This window comes from Budorcas taxicolor, chromosome 23 (assembly GCF_023091745.1).
Source record: "Budorcas taxicolor isolate Tak-1 chromosome 23, Takin1.1, whole genome shotgun sequence".
Taxonomy (NCBI): Eukaryota; Metazoa; Chordata; class Mammalia; order Artiodactyla; family Bovidae; genus Budorcas; species Budorcas taxicolor.
The window spans coordinates 35039637-35061782 of record NC_068932.1 but is presented as its reverse complement, the minus strand read 5'-3'; the positions used below and the strand labels follow the sequence as shown (position 1 = coordinate 35061782).

The 22146-nt window shown below is 37.1% G+C and overlaps 1 protein-coding gene across 1 annotated transcript in view; it reads right to left on the bottom strand.

Moving 5' to 3' along the window:
• Positions 1-22146, bottom strand: part of ATRNL1 (attractin like 1) — a 795857-nt gene that overhangs the window by 627706 nt on the left and 146005 nt on the right. Inside the window, exons 11-13 of the mRNA XM_052660645.1 lie at positions 6650-6734; positions 4965-5173; positions 3599-3717 (exon numbers count right to left, since the gene is read on the bottom strand). Coding sequence (XP_052516605.1) covers positions 3599-3717; positions 4965-5173; positions 6650-6734 — 413 coding nt within the window. The remainder of the gene's footprint in view (positions 1-3598; positions 3718-4964; positions 5174-6649; positions 6735-22146) is intronic.

Genomic DNA, 22146 nt, shown 5'->3' with positions numbered 1-22146 from the left:
ATGTTAGGGCGATAAATATTTCTTTTCAACCAAAAAACTTGACAATTAAAATTTACTTATAATTTCCCATATATAAAAATGGTTGAAGAAATTTTTATCTTATTCTTCCTTTAAAAAAAATCACATAAGATACATTTTTTAAAGCCCAAATTGTACTGCAAGTCTTATTCAACCTCCATTTTCATTAGGAGCATGCAAATTTTCTTAATGTTATTTTTCTGATTCAAAGCTTTTTTTTTTCTCATATAGCATATAAATCTTAGTATTATTCTATAGGATTACTATACTTCCAAACATTTGTCACATAACTGAAAACAAATCAATTTACTTGAATCATCGAAAAATAAAATAGCCTATAAGAAAGACAAGAGAATAGCTAAACAACATATTAGAAAAAGAGAAAGAATGAGAACTTAATGCCAATCTTTAGAACAACAATGGTAGAGTCACCATCGAAATAACTCTACTGCTCTTCATGAGAACAATATACTCATTTATTGATACTGAGCCAGTACAATAGATGAAATTGTACTTCCATCACACACAGAGTCAATTTATTCAATGATAGAAGAAAGCTGACTGCCACTCTGACCACATGGCTGGCATTTTTTGGCCTAATGAACCAGACGCACATTTATAAACAGACTATGAAGAATAACCAGTACTCTACTCATCTTCACCCTAATATATCTAGATGTAAATTTAAAATGAAAATCTGCAAGAAGAACAGTTATTTGGGCTGTTAGAGCACGAAATATGCAACTTGCAGTAAAAGTGACTAAATAATGAAACAGAGTATCAATGGATATCACTTATGCTAAAATCTCATAGACCCTTCTGTATCTATTAGCATTTGGTTTATAATCACCCGACATTCTGATAAAACTGTCCAAAAGACACATTACATCAAATTCTAAATTATAAGAGACTTCCATCTGTTCACTTGTACTATCTCACCCAGTGCGTTCCTTTTTAACACATTATCAACACTAAACTCTAAAGGAAAAGGCCACTTTATAAAATGAATACTTTAATTTGCATAATGCAATTTTTGAGACGTGTACATATAGTGTAAATGTATAAATACAAATTAACTCAGAGTTATCAAACAAAGTTTTAAATAAAATCTGCTTGCAGTTCTTATCTAATGACATTCTCCATTTTAGTCCCTTATTCCCATGTTTTATTTTACATTGCTACCATGTCCGCATTATTCACTAATGTAACTCCCATTAGATAAATATTATGCAAACATAAAAAAGTAATTCAAACATTCAAAGTGAGTCATGTTCTATTAACATTCAAACTCAAATAAAATTGAAGTATCTATTATTATTAAAGCAACATATCACTGCAAAGTATACATCAACACAGTAAGTATAAAAACAAAAGGGTTCAATCTGATGAGGCAATAATTCAAAGCTTTCCTTCATTTTAAGTTTTTTATATTATTTTAGAATAGAATCATAAAGCTTTAATTATTTCAAAATATGATTGGTTACTGGAGAAAAATTTTAGGTAACGTAATAAAACTTTTTACTTTAGTTTTCAAACTCCTTTTTCTTTACCTTTTACTTCTGCCTGGTACCTTGAAAAACAAGTGGATACTTTTCTCGCTTAATAAAAATTCAAAAAAAAGAAAAAATTAATATGCATTTAGTTTAAAATCCGTATGGGAACTTTTTAGTTATTTAAGCTACACTCCAAAAAGAGAATCTCTAATCCTACTGAATACAATACTTAATAATTTTTAAAAATTTTCCTTCAATTTGTTGACATCTAAAAAACATGGAACATTTTGATGCTATCCATTAAAAGGTTAGTTTTTACTCCTCTTGACCTATTTTAATCTATCAACATTAATTTTATTTTCAATAGTCTACCTAAAATAGGCTCTTGACCTCATCACTAGTGAAACTTTGAGCCAGGTGATGATTTTTTGCGTCAGCGCTATTCGTTCACTGTAGATGTTTACTTGTGTCCCGGGCTTCTCTATGTTAGATGCTGGTAGCAGTCCCATGGAGAAGGCAATGGCACCCCACTCCAGTACTCTTGCCTAGAAAATCCCATGGACGGAGGAGCCTGGTAGGCTGCAGTCCATGGGGTCGCTAAGGGTCAGACACAACTGAGAGACTTTACTTTCACTTTTCACTTTCATGCATTGGAGAAGGAAATGGCAACCCACTCCAGTGTTCTTGCCTGGAGAATCCCAGGGACGGGGGAGCCTGGTGGGCTGCCCTCTATGGGGCTGCACAGAGTCGGACACGACTGAAGTGACTTAGCAGTAGCAGTCCCACAGTTGTGAAAACAACCAAAAAATACACATTGCCAGATGTCCCAAAGCAGGAGAGAAATGCCTCAGAGAATCATAGATCTAAAGAGAAATTTTCTTAATTTAAAACACAGATCTATAGACGATTTTAACGATAAAATGAAACTACTACTATCAACACTTCAGATTAAGCTTGCACACAAAGCATATAAATAAAACCTACATCACAACACTATTAACACATGTCTGACAAGATTCTCATAGAAATGACTTCAATACTTACTTAAAAATTCCTATTTCTATCAGCACAGAAGACAATGTTTCTAGTTAGAGTCTTTTAAAATTAAGTTTTGAAAGAATTTTCCCAATCTTATCCATGGAAAGTAAAGGTTATTGGATTCAACATGGAATCTAGACTGGCCAACAACATATCAAGAAGTAAGGGATGCCCTAGATATTTTCTAAGTGTCTTTTTTTTATAGTTGGCTTACAATATTGGGGCTTCCCTCATAGCTCAGTTGGTAAAGAATCCACCTGCAATGCAGGAGACCCCAGTTCAATTCCTGGGTCAGGAAGATCCCCTGGAGAAGGGATAGGCTACCCACCCCAGTATTCTTGGCCTTCTCTTGTGGCTCAGCGGGTAAAGAATACACCTGCAATGTGGGAGACCTGGGTTCGATCCCTGGGTTGGGAAGATCCCCTGGAGAAGGGAAAGGCTACCTACTCCAGTATTCTGGCCTGGAGAACTCCATGGACTATACAGCCCATGGTATCGCAAACAAAATTTTATAGGGCTTCCCTGGTGGTTCAGATGATAAAGCGTCTGCCTGCAATGCCAGAGACCAGGGTATGATCCCTGTGTCAGGAAGATCCCCTGGAGAAGGAAACAGCAACCCACTCCAGTATTCTTGCCTGGGAAATTCCATGGACTGAGGAGCCTTGTAGGCTTCAGTCCATGAGTTCGCAAAGAATAGGACACAACTGGGCGACCTCACTTACTTACTTACTACAATATTGAATTAGTTTCAGGTATACAATATAATGATTCAACATTTTTTAAGATTATATATTCCATTTAACATTATTACAAAACAATGACCATAAATTCCGGTGCTGTACAATACATTCTTGTTGCTTATCTATTTTATACATAGTAGTTTATATCTCTTAATACCATAATTTTATTTTGCCTCTCTCCTTTCCCTTTTCTAAATGTCTTGATACAGGTAAGCTAATGATTATAAAGTAGCAGTGTTTTGTACAGGTAAGCTAATGATTATAAAGTAGCAGTGTTAGCTACATCATCATTTACCCATAAATACTAACCATGCTGCAGTTACTGGCTGATGAAATGCATTTCTTGTCATCACACCACTGGCACCCATTCGTATTGGCAGTGCAGCTGGCACAATCTGCGTATCTGTAACATCTGTCATCAGAAGCAGCTGTGATACAAATGGGAGCCAGAACACATTAGGATGAAAAGAAAATGCCACACTTCTTAATTCACATATTTTTAACATCTGCTAAGAATCACGAGGACATTTTTAAACCATAAATATAATCATCAATATCAAAATAAGTTCTCCAATATGAAGTCAGTTTTGTAATTTAATTGGATTTATAGGGATTTAAATACCTCCTGCCCTCATCCTGATTATTCACTCTAGCAGGATCCTACAATCATTTGACATTTACACATTATGGAGGAAGAAAAAGACTTCAGGTATTTTATTCAACAAAATGTATTACTATACATTTAAAAGAAAAGATTATAACAAATGCTCATTGTTTATCATTCTTCATAAAGCTATCTAGAGACATCTGACTGATTATAGATTAGCAAAGCCTGATCTGTTCATTGCAGCACAAAAAATATATAAAAGCCCCATTCATTTAAAGAAAATTGAAAATTTATATCCAAATCATTCTTTATAAATATTTACTATTAATTATTCATAAATCAGGGCATCCCAGGTGGCACTAATGGTAAAGAACCTGCCTGCCAAAAGAGGAGACATAAGAGATGCGGGTTTGAGCCCTGGGTCAGGAAGATCCCCTAGAGGAGGCCATGGCAACCCACTCTATTATTCCTGCCTGGAGAATCCTGAAGGACAAAGGAGCCTGGAGGAGTACAGTCCACAGGGTTGCAAAGAGTTGGACATGACTGAAGCAACTTGGCATGCACATTCATAAGTTTGAATTATTTATTCAATATTTTATAATAAATATTGAGTTATAACAGGACATCAAAATTCTAGAAACTTTTTAGCTTTATGGGATGGTTTGACAATTCAGGAAGAAAAAAAGTACCAAATGCAGAATAAATTACTTCATTTTATTTCTTTGAAGCATACACTATATCTAAGAAAGGATGTATTTGAGTGAATTTTATACTTACATACAAAAATAATTCATATATATATGGCCATGTTACATGTCAAAATTGATATATTACTGTTACACAGAGATATATGACTATTACACATTCAAAAAAGAAAACTAAAGATAGCTAAGAAAGATATTAAATTATTAATCACTGCTAAATTCAAACATTCTGATTCTTAATTAGAGGATTATGAGTTTTTAATTTTTGAAAACTATTAAGGTAATTCTTATAAGCACGAATGCACTTCCATTTCAAGTCAAGTCGAGATGCTTTATGTCAAAAAGAAGTAAAAAAATATTTCACCTGTTTTCAGAGGGCACTTTGCTCTAAGAATATTATTAGTATTCCCAGAGTCCCAAGATTCACAGTGATTTTTGTTCCAAATACATTTTATTCCTGGACCAGCATTTTTACAAAGTTCTTCATCTCTGAAAGCCTTGCAATTTGGAGGCTTGTATACAAGTATATCATTAAGGAGTACACTAGAAAATCCTCCAAATATATACATGGACCTATTAAAAATAAAACAAGAATCTTAAAAAAAGTATCTAATAGAGTTTTTTAAATAAATTTAAATGTGCATTTTACATTTTTTATCTAGGTAGGAAACAGTTTTAGAAATGTATAGTAGCTATATGGAGATAACAAGATATACTTTAGAATTGCCATATAGAATTAAATTTTTTTAATACAAAGAATTTAGAAATTGGATATAGAATTCTTTGTATACTGTTATTATCCTTTTATAAAATAAAACGACCAAGAGTAAAATAATCAAAAGGATTTTCAAAGTTTCAATTTGAAAAGAAAAGCCCAGATGATTACTGAATTAATACTACAAACACCAAAGAAATTTGAAATGGCCTCAAAACAGCCTAATTTTCATTTCTAAAAATATTATTGATATAATAAATGGAAAAGATCAGAAAGTACTTGAAGAATATTTTTTATTATTTAAAAAGTAAAATAAAAATCAACAAAATGCAATTTTCAACAGAGAAGCTTAGAGTCTTTACGTTTACACTCTGGATTTCATTTATTTCCATTACAAAAGCCATTTACACAGTTTTATTTTTAGCATCATACTGGACAATTTCTACATAATTAGAATAAGGTAGTAATAAAATGACCTCATAAAAATGTCATTATGAATCTCAAATTTTAAGCTAATGGATGATCTAGCATGTTATTTATTGTCATGAGTCCACATTAATGAATTTTTGCTATAGAAATAGCAAAATCACACTACCTTACAGGAGGAAGGTAACTTAATGATCATCCAGTCCAAATTCCCAGTGAATATAAGGGTACTAAAGGCCAGATGGGCTTCCCAGGTGGCGCTAGTGGTAAAGAACCAGCCTGCAAATGCAGGAGACATAAGAGATCCAAGTTTGATCCCTGGGTCAGGAAGATCACCTGGAGGGGGACATGACAACCCACTCCAGTACTTTTGCCTGCAGAATCCATTGGACAGAGGAGCCTGGCAGGCTATGGTCCATAACATCACAAAAAATCAGACAGGACTACAGGACTAAAGCAACTGAGCACACACGGATGAAAAAGCCAGATAGGTTAAGGGACTTGTCACAAATCACACACTCAGTTATGACAGAACCAAAATCAAAACCTAACTGTTCTCACTTCCCTTGCTCTCCTCAATAGAAATATGTGGCTAGCCTTTCTATAACTTCAGGCTGATTTTTTTAGGGAAATCATTCATGATCTGCTCTCTGGAAAAAGAAATTAAGGCAGGATGAAAATTTTAAAGAGTATCTGAAGCTCTGTCTCAGCATCTTTCCTCTGATACTCCCCTGCCCCTTAAATCAATTTAAACAGAAAAGAAAGAAGGATAATGGTTAACGAACCAAAATTTATTTCCATGGTATTGAAGCAATACGTAAAACTACTGTCATTGATTGCAAACAATAATTTGCTTAAAGAACAGCAAAATACGTGGGGAGTAGGACTGCTAAACATGCTTCTTTTACCCGTTAATGACAACTGCAGAGTGACCAAATCTGTTGACATCTCTATGAAGATTTGGTTTCGGTAGTATTTTCCATTCGTCGCAAGCTAGAAAAATGAAAACAGTAAAACAAAAAATGAAATAAAAGCACAATTTAAGACACATACTACAAAACAATCACTGGACAAATAAAGACACAATACTTAAAATTAGGAAATCTTTCATTAATTTCCCATGACCTACAATTTAACTTGATTTACTCAACTAGCATTATTCCTTAAATAAAAATAACTTCTGTCTAAAATTCTCACAAATAATTTTATATGTATGAGAATAAAGGAAATTAAAGGAAACAAATTAGGTGTACTTTATTTTGGAGGGTAATTTCAATGACATATAAAACAAGGTTCATATGGCAAAATTCATGAACATCAATATTGGGAAAATGTATCATAAAGTTAAATTATTAAATCAAATTTTACATGTATGCAGGCAAAATTAAATAGAATATAAGTGAGAAAAGCCTAAAATGGAATCATCAAAATAAAATGTTTAAATCAGTTTAATAATTTGATATTTCAAAAGAAAAGTTTTCATTTTATGTAAAGAAGAGCTTTAGTTGCAAAAAATAGGAACAAATGAAAAAAATCTAAGTAGTTCATGAGCTACATAAAGATTATGGAAAGAAAAATGATTAAAGAAAACTTTTTCATTTAAATATAACCTCAGAATCCACACATATATTATTAGAGATCTTGAGATGTCAAATAATTCAGTATTCAATGACTAGAAACATTCTCAGGACAGTGTTCTAGATTTTATCCTCTTAGGTGTAGCCTATCTAAAAGCAGGCCTAGGTATTTAATATAAGTACATAGGTATGATAAGCTTTAAAAACATTTTTTTCCCACATTTTGGCAACTTAGAAGCCCTTCTGAAACAGAAAAAAATAATCTAAAATACAATTAGTTGTAACTGTTGAATTACTTGTTTTCCTACGTAAACAGCCATACATATTACGCTAGAAGTAAAATAATAAATTTGGTTTCAATTAAATATTATTACTAGTAAAGATCAAGGGAATTACAAAAACCAAAATCATAGCTTAGAAAATTAAACTGGAAGACTCGGAGTAATAAAATGTATCTTGGGTTGTATCTCCCACAGTACATAAATACCCTCCACCAAAGGGGTATTTTTTAGTTGATATAATCTTTTTAGTCCACGAAGTACATGCACTTATTAAATACTCTGAAAAAAAGAGAGTACAAAGGCACAGAAGCCTAACTTTACTAAATCTAGCATTTTCCCAATGTTTCCTCCATAGAAGCACTATTCACATAGCACCTATTTACAATCCCAGGAGAGCCAACACTCTGAAGATCACATTTTGAGAACTATTACAAAGGCCTACATGTAACATTCATAGCCTACCATTTTTTCACATGCTAAAGTTCACTTAAGAAATGTGCATTAATATGCACATAGTAATATTAAAAATTTCCAAGTGCTTTCATCTGCATAATTTAAGTAGTCTTTGTTAAGAATTCAGTGAGGCTAACTGAGCAGGTATCACCATATGCTAGAAATGAAGAATGAGACCCAGGAGAAGTTAAGTAATGTCCTTAAGGCCCATTAGATTACCTTTGTTTTGCTATAAATTATGTTTATGAATGCCTGATTTATAAAAGTATATTGATGGGATTCTGAAAGATTATTCCCATTTGGAGAGAAGGGGTGACTTGTAAAGGGTAAAGACTTTGAAAAAGAAAAGAAATGAAAATGTTAGAGACAGCTAATGAGTTAGCACAGATAGATTTTAATCATGCCACCAAAACCCAACATACACACACACACACACACACACACACACACACACACACCCCTCACATGGCCAATAATTCATAAATTGTGTGTTCAATATAGTATTCCAACAACAGAGTCAGAAACCTGAATACGCTTCAAGGAAGTGAAACAGAGTCAAATGAAAGAGTAGGACTTCTGGAAATCAGTTCATCATAAAAACCTCCAAAGAAGAATCATCTCCAGCATCATTTTGGGGACATCTGGAGTCCAGAAAAGAAAGTGACCCAATAATCTGAGCCTATAGAGAACTGAAGAATAAGTAATTTGGCCCATCATCCAAAACAAATCAGCAGGAGGGAGAAAAGCACATTTCAGAGATGAGAACCAGGAAAAATGCCCAGAGAAACCATTTAAGAAGTAAGTCAGGAAAAAGAGCTGAGGGAATAAAGGTCATTTTCTAACAATTAGGCCTTTCTAAGAACTCTTTCAGTTGTACAGGCTACTGTCTTCAGGAAAAAAGAAAAACTTTTAAGCACACAGAGTAGTAAAAACAATGACATTATAATTACCTACACACCAGGACCAGACTTGTCAAAGGCAGTATTTTACCATGTCTATGATAGAGTTTTTAAAGAAAGCATTACATATACGATGGCGGTTCCCTGGATACTCACTTTCAAATTTGATTACTTTATGTCTTCTGTCTGGATGCAACCACTACCCTGTATTTGCTTATCAATTTCATATTTATGATCTGTATAGAGTATTTTTGTAGGTTATAAAACTTTATATTAATACAACTGGTATCAAACTATGCAAACTATGTGGATTCTTCTCCACCTTGTTTTTGCTGTTCAACCTGTTGTTTTTTGTTTTTCACCATTTTAACTATTTTTAAAGGGGACAGATCAGTAACATTAAGTACATTCACACTATTTAGAAATTATCATCACCATTCATCTCCAGGGCTTTCTTCATCTTACAAACTATAATTCTGTACCAATTAAACAATACCTACCCATTCCTCTCTACACCAGCCCCTGGTAAGCATTATTTGACTTTTTTGCCTACAAGTGTGACTGCTCTAGCACCTCAAATGAATAAAATCATGACGTATCTCTCCTTTGGTGACTGGTTTATTTCCTTCAGCATGTATTCAAAGTACATCTGTGCTGCAGAATGTTTCAGAATTTCCTTCCTTTTAACCCTGAACATTAATAATATCAAATTGTATGTTTATATGACACTTTTGTATATACAATGAAATATTATATTATTAAATTGATTTTATTCTATTAATATTATATTATATTTCTATTATTAACATATTATTGTTATTGTATTATTACTGTTTGACTGCTATGGCAGTCAAATTTGTTCTAATTTATTCTTTGACTGTGTGGATCACAACAAACTGTGAAAATTTCTTAAGGAGATGGGAATACCAGACCATCTGACCTGCATCCTGAGAAATCTGTATGCAGGTCAAGAAGCAACAGTTAGAACTGGACATGGAAAAACAGACTGGTTCCAAACAGGAAAAGGAGTATATCAAGGCTATATATTGTCACCCTGCTTATTTAACTTATATGCAGAGTACATCATGAGAAATGCTGGGCTGGATGAGGCACAAGTGGAATCAAGATTACCAGGAAAAATATCAATAACCTCAGATATGCAGATGACACCACCCTTATGGCAGAAAGCAAAGAACTAAAGAGGTTCTTGATGAAAATGAAAGAAGAGAGTGAAAAAGCTGGCTTAAAACTCAACATTCAGAAAACTAAGAACATGGCATCTGGTCCCATCACTTCATGGCAAATAGATGGGGAAATAATGGAAACAGTGACAGACTTTATTTTCTTGGGCTCCAAAATCACTGCAGATAATGACTACAGCCATGACATTAAAAGACGCTTGCTCTTTGGAAGAAAAGCTATGACCAACCTAGACAGCATATTAAAAAGCAGAGACATTACTTTGCCAACAAAGGTCCACCTAGTCAAAGTTATGGTTTTTCCAGTAGCCATGTATGAACGTGAGAGTTGGACTACAAAGAAAGCTGAGTGCCAAAGAACTGATGCTTTTGAACTGTGGTGAGAAAACTCTTGAGAGTCCGTTGGACTGCAAGGAGATCCAACCAGTCAATCCTAATGGAAATCAGTCCTGAATATTCACTGGAAGGATTGATGTTGAAGCTGAAACCGCAATACTTGGGCCACCTGATGCGAAGAGCTCACTCACTGGAAAAGATCCTGATGCTGGGAAAGAATGAGGGCAGGAGGAGAAGGAGACGACAGAGGATGAGACGGTTGGATGGCATCACCGACTCAATGGACGTGAGTTTGAGTAAGCTCCGGGAGTTGGTGATGGACAGAGAAGCCTGGCGTGCTGCAGTCCATAGGGTCACAAAGAGTCGGACATGACTGAGCGACTGAACTGAGCAACACTTTCTTTGTTTATTCATCCATAGATGGATATGTAGGTTGCTTCCAGATATGGGCTACTGTGAGTAATGCTGTGATAAAAATGGATGTACAGATATCTGTTCCTTTCCCTGTCATCAAATTTTTTTGTGTATATTCCCAGAAGTAGATCACTAGATCTACTACGTTTAAGCTAGATCACTATGTTTAAGTTTTTGAGGCACCTCTATATCCTTTCCTATAGTGGCCACACCATTTACACTCCCCTCAGCATCGCACAAGCGTCCCAATTTTTCCACATCTTCGCCAAAAACTGCTAGTTTCTATTTCTTGATATTATTTTACACCCATCCTAATGGGTAGAAAGCAGTATCTCATTGTGGTTTTAACCCATATTTCTCTAATGATTAGTGATGTTGGGTGTTTTTTATATCCTTATTGGGCCACCTCTGTATCTTCTTTGGAGCACAATTCAACAGAAAGCTTGTACATTAACTTGGTCAAACTTACTATTTTCCTTATGATTTGTGCTTTTTACTCTTACCTCAAAAGATTTTAAAGATAATCTCTAATTTTCTTCAAAGATGTATAGTTTGGCTTTTACTATTTTTATCTTCAATCCATTTGGAAGTTATTTCACACTTGTTGCATGGATCTAACTTAATTTTTCCCATATACCATATTTCCCAGATACTTCTCAGTATATTTCAACATAGCAAATGCCTAGAACCATTTTTTGAGCATTTATCCCTGACCCACTATTTGTCTCATTTCATTTCTATACTGCCATGGTTTATTTTTATTCCAGTTGCCTATACATACACACACACACACACACACACACACACACACACACACACACACAAAGTTTAAAAGTCAAATAATCCCACCAGGCTCACCACAAAAAATGTCTCCGGATCCTCTGCTACAGGCTACGTGCTGTGTGCTGTGCTGTCATTTCAATCCTGTCTGACTCTTTGTGACCCCACGGACTTAGGCTCCCCAGGTTCCTCTGCCCTTGGGATTCTCCAGACAAGAATACTGGAGTGGGCTGCCGTTTCCTCCTCCATTCTACAGGCTATGAAAGCCCAAAATAGAAACAGATATAGCTGCTTCTAATAGTTAAAAAACACTTTAAATTACTAGAATAATACTGTATAAAATTAACTGAAGAATTCACCAAACCTTTTATAGTCTGTTTAGATAGGTGGTGGTGGTGGTGTTTAGTCAATAAGTCGTGTCCAGCTCTTTTGCGACCCCATGGACCGTAGCCCACCAGGCTCCTCTGTCCATGCAATTCCCCAGGCAAGCACACTGGATTAGGTTGCCATTTCCTTCTCCAGGGGATTTTCCTGACTCAGGGAGTGAACCCAGGTCTCCTGCACTGCCAGAGGATTCTTTAGCACTGAACCACAGAGAAAGCCCTTTTAGACAGGTAAAGATTCCTAAAATAAGTGGCAGCCATGACCTTTCACCTTGTAAAAATATGTTAATTGCTTACCAGTGCTATAAAATATTTAATTCTCAGAACAACTGTGAGGAGTAAATATTTTTGTCACTATTAAAAATAGGGAAAGAGTCTTTAGGGGTTAGGTAACTTCCTTAAAGTCTTTAAATATTAAAGGCAAAACAAAACCACATCTCTTCAACTTCTTTATGCTATACTGCCTTAACACATCATCAAAAGATCCTTTTTGATATAAACATTAACTTCATGAAAATAAAAATACAATAATATTGTTTTTTTAAGTACTCAAATCCCTTCAGAAGAAAAGCATTCAGTACACTAATTACACATGAGAACAATTAATTTGGACAAATAATAATACAACACAATTCTACTAAAATTCTTTGCCTTTTAACATATGTAGTAGTAAGAGATGAAGGTTTTACAACTATCTCTAGAACATCACCTTCAATTTTACTAAATGTTCAAAAATAACTGTAGACAATATTTGTGATAGACATTGGTGGTGCTCAACAAATATTCCAGTTCTCTTCCTTAAGGCCTATGGCAAAATGATACTTGCATACTCCTGAGAACTGGGATGTGACAGTATGACCTGTTTTAGTCAAGGAAATGCAAGCTACAGGGATAACGCCACTTCTGGATGGAGCCATTTAATTGCCAATGAAAGAAAATGTAATGTAGCCTTAACCTGCAAGTGACAGAGTAAGCAAATCTGTCCTCCCCACCATCACTAGACATGACTCAGGAGTGAAAATAAACTTTTATTGGTGTTAATCTGAATTTTGGAGATTTGTAAAGGACATGGATATGTGCTGCCTAGACCATCATTCAAGGTAGAAACTGTGTTGCTAAGAATGCTGTCAGTGAACAGTCATCTGCTTAAGCTCACCAACTGTCTCAGGAGCAGAGTCACTTCATTCAAGGACAGATTTTTCCAAGGATGACCTATATGCAATGGTTGATTAAAGGAGGGTTTTAAATATCCCGCCATTTCAGCCCAATATAGAACAACTCTGAGCAACAATTTTATCTCTGGAGATCCTTGTAGGGCTGACTGAGGTTATCCGTCCAGCATCACTTTCCCTTTGTCCAACCCTGCTTCCTCCCCTGCCTCTTTAGAGACACTGATCTTAAGGATACTCCCAATGGACATCATGAGTACTAAACTCTATCGTAAGAGTCTGTTTCCCAGAGAATTCAAACTATGGCATCTGATGTCATGAGTGGTACAAGAATACAAGAAATAAGACGGAGTTTGGGAGCTGAAGCACAGACTGCAAGGCTAATAAAGAGGAATCCATCACTGGTGGCAGGTGGGGCACAGATAGCAGCCAGTACGCGGTGGTCATCCAACTGTTAAAACTTAAACCAGTGGTATATTAGGAAGGTATGCCCATGGAAGGTAATCCTGCACAGGTGTGAAGAATTAGATGTTTGAGAAGCATCAATATTAAAAGTATTAATATACCAGAATTCACGTCTACTGCTTAGTCATACTGCACTCTAAAAAAAGATAATGAAAGGTTGGGCAAGCAGAAGCCCTCCTTAGTGCCTTATAAATAGGCTCCCAAATATGGAGAGTCTGCTAGTTAAACAAAGTCCACTATTCCAAAGACAAGGTCCTGAGAGGAAGAGAATAAGACCCTGACACATGGCATGGGAACATCTGAGGTGATAACCCTGAAAATCCCCCCAAGTTTTGCGTTCTCAAATTTTCCTCTATCAGCTGAGACTGCCGAAGTGGTCTACCCTACTGCACTGAGACAGTATTCTACCCTCGCTTGAACACAGTGCAGAGGCCTCCCGCCAGCAAGACCTGTACCTTAGTTCAGAATCTGCTCACACTTTTCCAAATGGCCACTAGGCCTATAACTTGGCTCAGCATAACCCTGCCAGATACAGGCTGGGACTTCTAAGAAAAGAAAGAGGCTACATCCCAAATGACCTATAAGACCTAGACAGCACGTATGGTAATAGTTGGAGGAGAACACATGGTACAAGCTGCCGAAGGGGGTTTGATCCAAAGGGTAGACCCTTATACTGGATTAGGAAGAATTTATTTATATGAAAGCACTCTCCAAGATGCAAGATTTAGGATTCATCCCCTTACAAGAACCCTGGAAGACAGTATGAACTCACTACGAAGATCAAGGCAAAATAAACCATCAACAAAATGAAAAAGTAACTTACTACTGAGTGGAAGAAAATGTTTTAAATCATATATCTTATAGGAGTTAATATTCAAAATATATAAGGAATTCACACAAGTCAATAGCGGAAAAAAAAAAAAAAAAGAAAAGAAAGCCGAAACAATTTGATTAAAAAATAGGCAGAGGAAATGAATAGATATTTTTCCAAAGAAGACACACAAATGGTCAACATGTACATGAAAAGGTACTCAACATTCCTAGTCATCAGGAAACTGTGTATTAAAACCACAGAGAGATATCACCTTACACATGACAGAATGGATATCAGCAAAAAGATATGAGATGACAAGTGCTGGCAAAGATGTGGATAAAAGGAAACCCAGGTGCACTGCCAGTAGGAATGTAAATTGGTGCAGCCACTGTGGAAAACAATATGGACATTCCACAAAAATCTCAAAACAGAACTGTCATATGATCTGCCAATCTCACTTCTGGGTATATATCCAAAGGAAATGTAAACAAGATCTCAAAGAGATATCTGCACTCTCCTTCACTGCAGCATTAACTCTATAGCCAAGTTATGGAAACAATCTAAGTGTCCGTCAATAAAAGCACACCCATGGCGGATTCATGTCAATGTATGGCAAAACCAATACAGTATTGTAAAGTAAAATTTAAAAAAATAAAATAAAATAAATAAATAAATAATAAAATTTTTAAAATGAATGGATAAAGAAGTTACAGTATATATATACAATGGAATATTATTCAGCCATGAGAAGAAAGGAAATTCTGCTGTTTGTGATATATATGGGGGCTTGAGGGCATTATGCTAAGAGAAATAAGCCAGAAAGAAAAAGACAAATAATGAGCCTGGCATGCTGCAGTCCATGAGGTTGCAATGAGTTGGACACGACCTGACAACTGAAAACAACAAATCATTTATATGTGAAATCTTAAATAAAGAAAAAGAAGAAGTCAAAGTCAAAGAAACAGAGAGTAGGAAAGTGGTTTCCAGGGGTGGGAGAAATAGGAGCGGTTGATGGAAAGGTGCATACATTCAGTTATAAGATAATATGGTCTAGGATCTAAATGTATAACTCGGTGACAAGACTTGCTAACCCAGCTCTGTACAACTGAGATTTGCTAAGGGAGTAGAACTTAAATGTTCTCACACACACAGAAAGAAAATCTGTGAAGAGACGATGGGTGTACGAGTTAACTAGATGGGGGTGGGCGAATCCTTTCACAAGGTGAATTTATATCAAGTCATCAAGAATCTATATCAAATCATCAAAATGTACACTTCAAATATGTTACAGTTTTATCAATTACACCTCAATAAAACTGGCAGGGACAGGGGAAGAAACATGGAAACATGGAAAATTAGGCTATGCTAAGTAAAGTCAAAATGTCATAACATGAAAAGCAGAGATTTAAAAGTCTAGGAATACGACAGTGTCCCAGTTGGAAAAAGTAGTATGTGGTATATATAGAAAGTCCCTGTGAAAGAATCCCAATGCAGATTCTACAAACAAAGGCCACGCCATCTGCAGTGGAAATCTTTACACCTCTATTCCTGTCATGCTACTGAGCCATGGTAGAGATGGAGTGCTTGACTTCGACAACAAGTGAACACGTGCCCTGAGTTTTCTATCATGATATTCTATGTAACACCAGACAACCCACCAGGTCATTATAGCTACAGAACAGACCAGAAGGGATGCCATTTCCTGAAACCATGACGTGATGCTGAGAGGGATAGTGGCATCACTAAGAAAGCAGTGGCTTTCCTCCATGCACCTAAGCCGATGGCATAAAAAACCATAATGGAACTGTGCTCAGTGATGGAGACAACAGGAAAAACAGGGGCCAGCTGGTGACTTGAGTAGCATGCAATTATTGTAATAAGTAGCAAGGCTGGAGTATCAGTCAAGGGGACTGACCTGTTGAGAATTACAGAGACATTTAATAGAACACAGCATCCCTAGAAGCAAAATAGATGGGTAGCCAATGAGGGTGCTACCTAACATGCCATGGGAAAAAATCAAGGATAAATGATCAGAATTCGGATGGCAGATGGTGCAATGAAAAGTCATAATTCACCACTCAATTTCTGCACTTGAGTCACTTTTTAAATCCACAGCTGACATATTTAAAATTCTGAGGCCCAGGAAGAAGGACCCAGCGATACCACAGCAAGTGTATATGATAAGAGTGTCCCTAACTCTTCCTCAAAGGTACCAATGGTCATTTTATTGGGTAATCCTAGCCTAGAGAAAGAAACCACCACAAACATGGCAGGTACTGTTGGACACAAGGTCTGAGCTGACACTAGCGCATCTCAGCCTCTCTGAATAGCAGGGACAGCATGAGGATGATGAGATTAAAGGTGTCCTGGCCAAGCTTCTGCTCAAAATGAGCCACTGGGTCTGCAGGCCTATGCAGTGGTCCTATCCTAAGTCCCTAGACTAATAATTGGAATAGACATTCTTGGCAAATGGCATCATCTTCACCTCGGGTCCTTGGATGTTACACTGAAAAAGAACTGTTATCTGTGGGTTATAAAATAAGTTTTAAAATACCGTTACATTTCAGAGGGAGTGACTGGGACACATTAGTATTCTTCTAAATAATCTACAGAAAGCTGGATCAATGTGTTCTTTTCTAACCCTATCAGAAAAGAGGACCTTGAGCAGTATGCATTCATATGGACTAGAGGAGCATACATTCACAATCTTGCTTCAGGGTTACGTCAACTTTTATCAGAATACATTTGGTCCAACAGAACATCTTGCAGAACATTTTATTTTTCTGCTACATCAATGGCATCATTCTAATAGTGCCAGATGAACAAGAGTTGGTAGTGCAATGGAGGCCTTGTCAAAGACATAGATACTTCAAAGGGTGGAAGATAAAAGCTACAAAGATTCAGAGACCTTCCATGTTACTAAGTTATTTAGGAGTCTGGAGGCTGAGAACATTCTGAGATAGCTTACCTGAACTGAAACACCAATTATTACACTTTTCAACTCCCACTGCAAGGAAGAAAGCAAACATCCAGTATGTCTTTAGGGGTTCTGAAGGCAGTATACTCTATTCCTGGGAATACTGTTCAAACCCGTATACTGCGAAATATCAAAGGCTGCCAGCTCTTGAGTACACATCACAGCAGAAAACAGTTCTGCTATTGATCCAGGATACAGTGCAAACAGTCCTGCAGCTAGGGCAACATGGCCCAGTAGATACTATGGCTATCGGTGGAGTCCCTGTTGGAATAAGTATCATGTGGAATTATCTGGAAAGCTTCTGTGAATGACTCCCAATGAAAACCCAACACACAGGTCAAAGGCCCTGCCATCTGCAGTGGAAAATTTTACATCTCTAGTCCCACCACACTATTGAGCCCTGGCAGAGATGGAGAGCTTGACATAGGTTATTAAGTGACCATGTTTTCAGAGTTTTCTGAAATTGTCTCTCACCAGTAATCACAGGAACATAGAATGGAAGCTGTACTCAAGATCAAGCATGAACAAGAGTGCAGTGCACAAGCAATCTGCACGAGCTGGGAGTTCGCCCTCATGTCCTCTACCACTGCTGCCTCGGCACTCATCCTGCATCTGACACCCATGGCCATTAAGGAGTCCTGTGTGCCCAGATAACAGGAAGAGGAAAAGGCAAACACGGCACGGAGGCTTCGTGTGCAGACACAATTCAAAAATGGCCATCACTACAAGACAGCTTCACTCGGGGGGGCCTGGAAGAATAGCAGAAAAGGAAAAAGCTTCCCACTTAGGGCAGGCCTTGAGAAACGCACTCAAGTACATTGTGTGGAAAGAGAAACGGCCCCAGAGCAGTAGTTAATGACCTAGCAGGCTGGTCAAGACACTAGAAGAAGAAACACTGGAGATCAGAGACAAGGAGGCTCTGGAGTAGACAGACGTGGATGGATGTATCCGGACGAGCGTGAAACGTCAAAGTCTTTGTGATGTAGGTAAAAGGCCATCAGAGGGCATGCAACATGGAGGAGACATTTAACAACTAATAAACAAACAACTGAGATAGCTAACACCAGTCAGCCTCTATCATAGAATGCCTCGGTGCCAACGAAATGCACAAGAACTTAGCCACACAGCAGAGATAGAAGTCATCCAGGAATTCACTACTAGGGGCTCCTTCTGAGAAAAGTTGATGGAGCTACTCTTACCACTAAGTGTCCAGCCTCGTAACGAGGTATCACTTCTGGTCCCGTGATAAGGCCAATCCCCAAGAATACCAACTGGACACTTGGGGCAAGTTGACTATGCTGGGCCCCTTCCACTCTGGATGGGCTGATAATTCATTATGACCAGAACACATATTTTGAATACATGTTTGGTTTTTCCACCCATAGGGTCTTAACCAGCATGAACATCATAGAAATGAAGCATCTGATCAACCAGCACAGGATCCCATGTATTAGGAGACACACTTCACAGAAAGCAAGGTACAGAAATAGGCCCAGTACCTTAAAACCCACTGGATCACAAACCACACAACCTGCCAGAGATTTCCATAGGCACAACTGAAACACCAGGATGTAGCTGAAGTGAAAGTCACTCAGTCACATCTGACTCTTTGCCAACACCATGGACTATACAGTCCATGGAATTCTCCAGCCAGAATATTGGAGTGGGTAGCCTTTCCCTTCTCCAGGAAATCTTCCCAACCCAGGGATCGAACCCAGCTCTCCCGCATTGTAGGCAGATTCTTTACCAGCTGGGCCACAAGGAAAGCCCACCAGAATGTATGATATACCTCAACTTAAGACCTTTAAATGGTGCTACATAACCAACAAGAAGAACACACAGTAGGTCCAAAAATCCAGGCGTAAAAGCCACTTCCTGTGGCCTCATTTTGGACTTCAAGATTAGAGATACTGTTCTCCAAGGGGAAAAATATTCTGGCAGAAGAAGTAGCAATGTCCCATTTAACTGTAAGCTATAATTGCCACTTGGGCACTTCAGGCTCCTTGTGTCAAGGGACCAACAACCAGGCAAAAAAGGAGTTGACCATCAAAGGGAGGGACTGCTGTTACAAATGTGGGAAGGGGATACATCTGTTACACAGACGATACATTTACGAGTCTCTTGGCGTCCCTTTGCCAAGTGTGATGAAAAATGGGCAGGTACAGTAACCCAGGCTAGAAGGTACATGGCGATCAGGAGATCATATACTTAAAGGCAAGAGGCTGGGTCATGCTACCAGGTAAGACAACAGTGCCCAGAAGATGTGCTAGCTGAGGGGAAGGGACATGAAAGAATAATGGACGAGGGCCATGGATACAGCCCTGAGACCTTACATAAGCCAGCGCGATAATCAAGGCTCCCCCCACTGGAGCTGTTAAACAAACAGATTAGAAGTGGGCTGAGTGGTCCAAAGAATGAATCGTGATGACCATGGAAATGCACTGCCTGCATATCCCTTCAGGGAAGGACTTGCCACTGGTAGACATCATTCAGCTGCCAGCTCCTGCAGAGATGACCTTAGCTGTGGATAGCTTCTGCACCCAAGGTCCTACTTTCCTGGGAGCGACCCTCATATACTGACCCATCAGGGTCAGTTTCACCCTGATGAGGAACGCCTCTGATGGGCATTTCAACCCAAGGTGCCCTGAGGTTGCCTGTAGCTGTTACTTAAGTCTGCTTGACTTGTACTTTCTGCCCAATCCTGCATCTTCCCCTTCTCTTTCACAGCTGCTCACTCCAAGGACCTAATTAGTACCCTGAACACTAAACTCTGTCTCAGAGTCTGTTTTTCAAAGGATCCAAAGTGACAGGATTGTTTGTTACCTCAGTCTAACTTAACCTGTACTGATGGATACACTATACTAAGTGCAAATTTCCCTCTGGAGTATCTTAAAATAGTTAGTAAATTGTTTTCGCTCCCAAAATTGTTATAGGAAGAAGAAAATTTAACTTGCAAGCTTATAAAAAGCTAGTTGAGATAAGTAATCTTGCAGCTATAGAGACATTTCATGCTTGCTGGTTATCTGCCCACCTGTCAGGATTTGTCAACACAATGAGAAGAGAAAAACATAGGTACGGTTGTAGCAAATACACTTTCCACTTATCCCTTCCAACTTTTTCAATAACAAATAAAGAGGATGTTGGGCTAGATAAATTTTGTTGCTAAGTTTTCACATTCTTGATCAGGATTCTCTGTAAAATCTAGAAATTATCAAATGCCTTAAAGCTCAATATTAAATTAATATAACTTGTTCACATGCAGTCTCTTTCCATTCTTACAATATAAAGTCTCTTACATTATTGATGTCTGACTGCAAGACCTATAATCATATTTTTTTGCCAAGAAGAAAATATATTTCCAGAGCACTCAGGTCATTATCACTTCATAAACAGTTAAAGGATAGACAGACTAAAGCAAATTCCACACAGTTATTGACATCATGAAAACTGACAGAAATACCATTCCATACCAACAGAAAAGTCACACAGCAATAAAGACCAAAGTAAAATATATGCTCTGGAATACAGACTTCTTAAAAATCCACGCTACAAGGTACTAAATGTTGATTTATAAACCATACTTTCAATAAACACGATCAAGAAAGTAGAGTTACTATTCTCTCAAACACAAATCTCAGCAATGAGAACACTGTGCTGCCAAGACTATTCACATATGAGGGACCATATCGTCATATTAAAACTAAGGCTGAAATTTAGAGACAGATTTATCTTATCACTTCTGCATAAAACAGTACAGGTGGAAAAACGCACGTTCATTGGCTAATTTTTCTACTCACATTCTTCCATGAAAATGCGCATCTCTAATACTCTAAGGACACATTTTACAAATTCATTTAATACTCCATCTCAAATGCCAGTTCACAATTCAGTCTTAATTGCACACTCAAAATACACTAAAAAGAGTACAGGTCACAGGCATAAGACTCAAAACTAGATGAAAACGAAGAAAAACTTGTATTAACCATTTGGACACTTATATACCAAAGACCCACATTTCTCAATGTTGCCAAAAATCTTTCCCCCACTAACCCTGAAATGTTGATGCTTCACTGGCCCCCACTTCCCCAGATAAAAATTTATCTTAATATTTTAAAAGGTGCACACTTAATGTACCCACAGTTTCAACTCCACAGTTTCTCTTGGGATTTTTATCCTCTGGCATTCATTCCACAAATATTTGTTTAGTTTCTCATCCTCTATCAGGCAAAGTGGGCATCACTATTTGACATTTCCCACTTTATCATGTCAGTGTGGTTTCCTGTTGGCTTCAGTAAATAGTCTTGAGGTAATAAATTATATCTACTGATTCCCTGATACTGAATCATACTTGAAATCCTAGAGTAATTCCTATTGGGTAAAGTTCATGATAACTTTGAAACACTGCTGAATTCTATTTGCTAATATTTTACATTAGATGTTTGATTTTCCATTCATGGCTGTGTTCCTTGCCTTCCTCCACATTTAAATACTTTTCTTTCAGTATACATTTTCTTTCGAGAATCTTTATTCACCAAATTTTGCATTCAAGACAATCTCTCAAAATGCTTATAGATCTATTAAGAAAGAGATTTACTGCTCATTACTCTTTCCTTCTAGATTTTTTAACTTAAAGATCACTGATTAAATGTATCAATAAA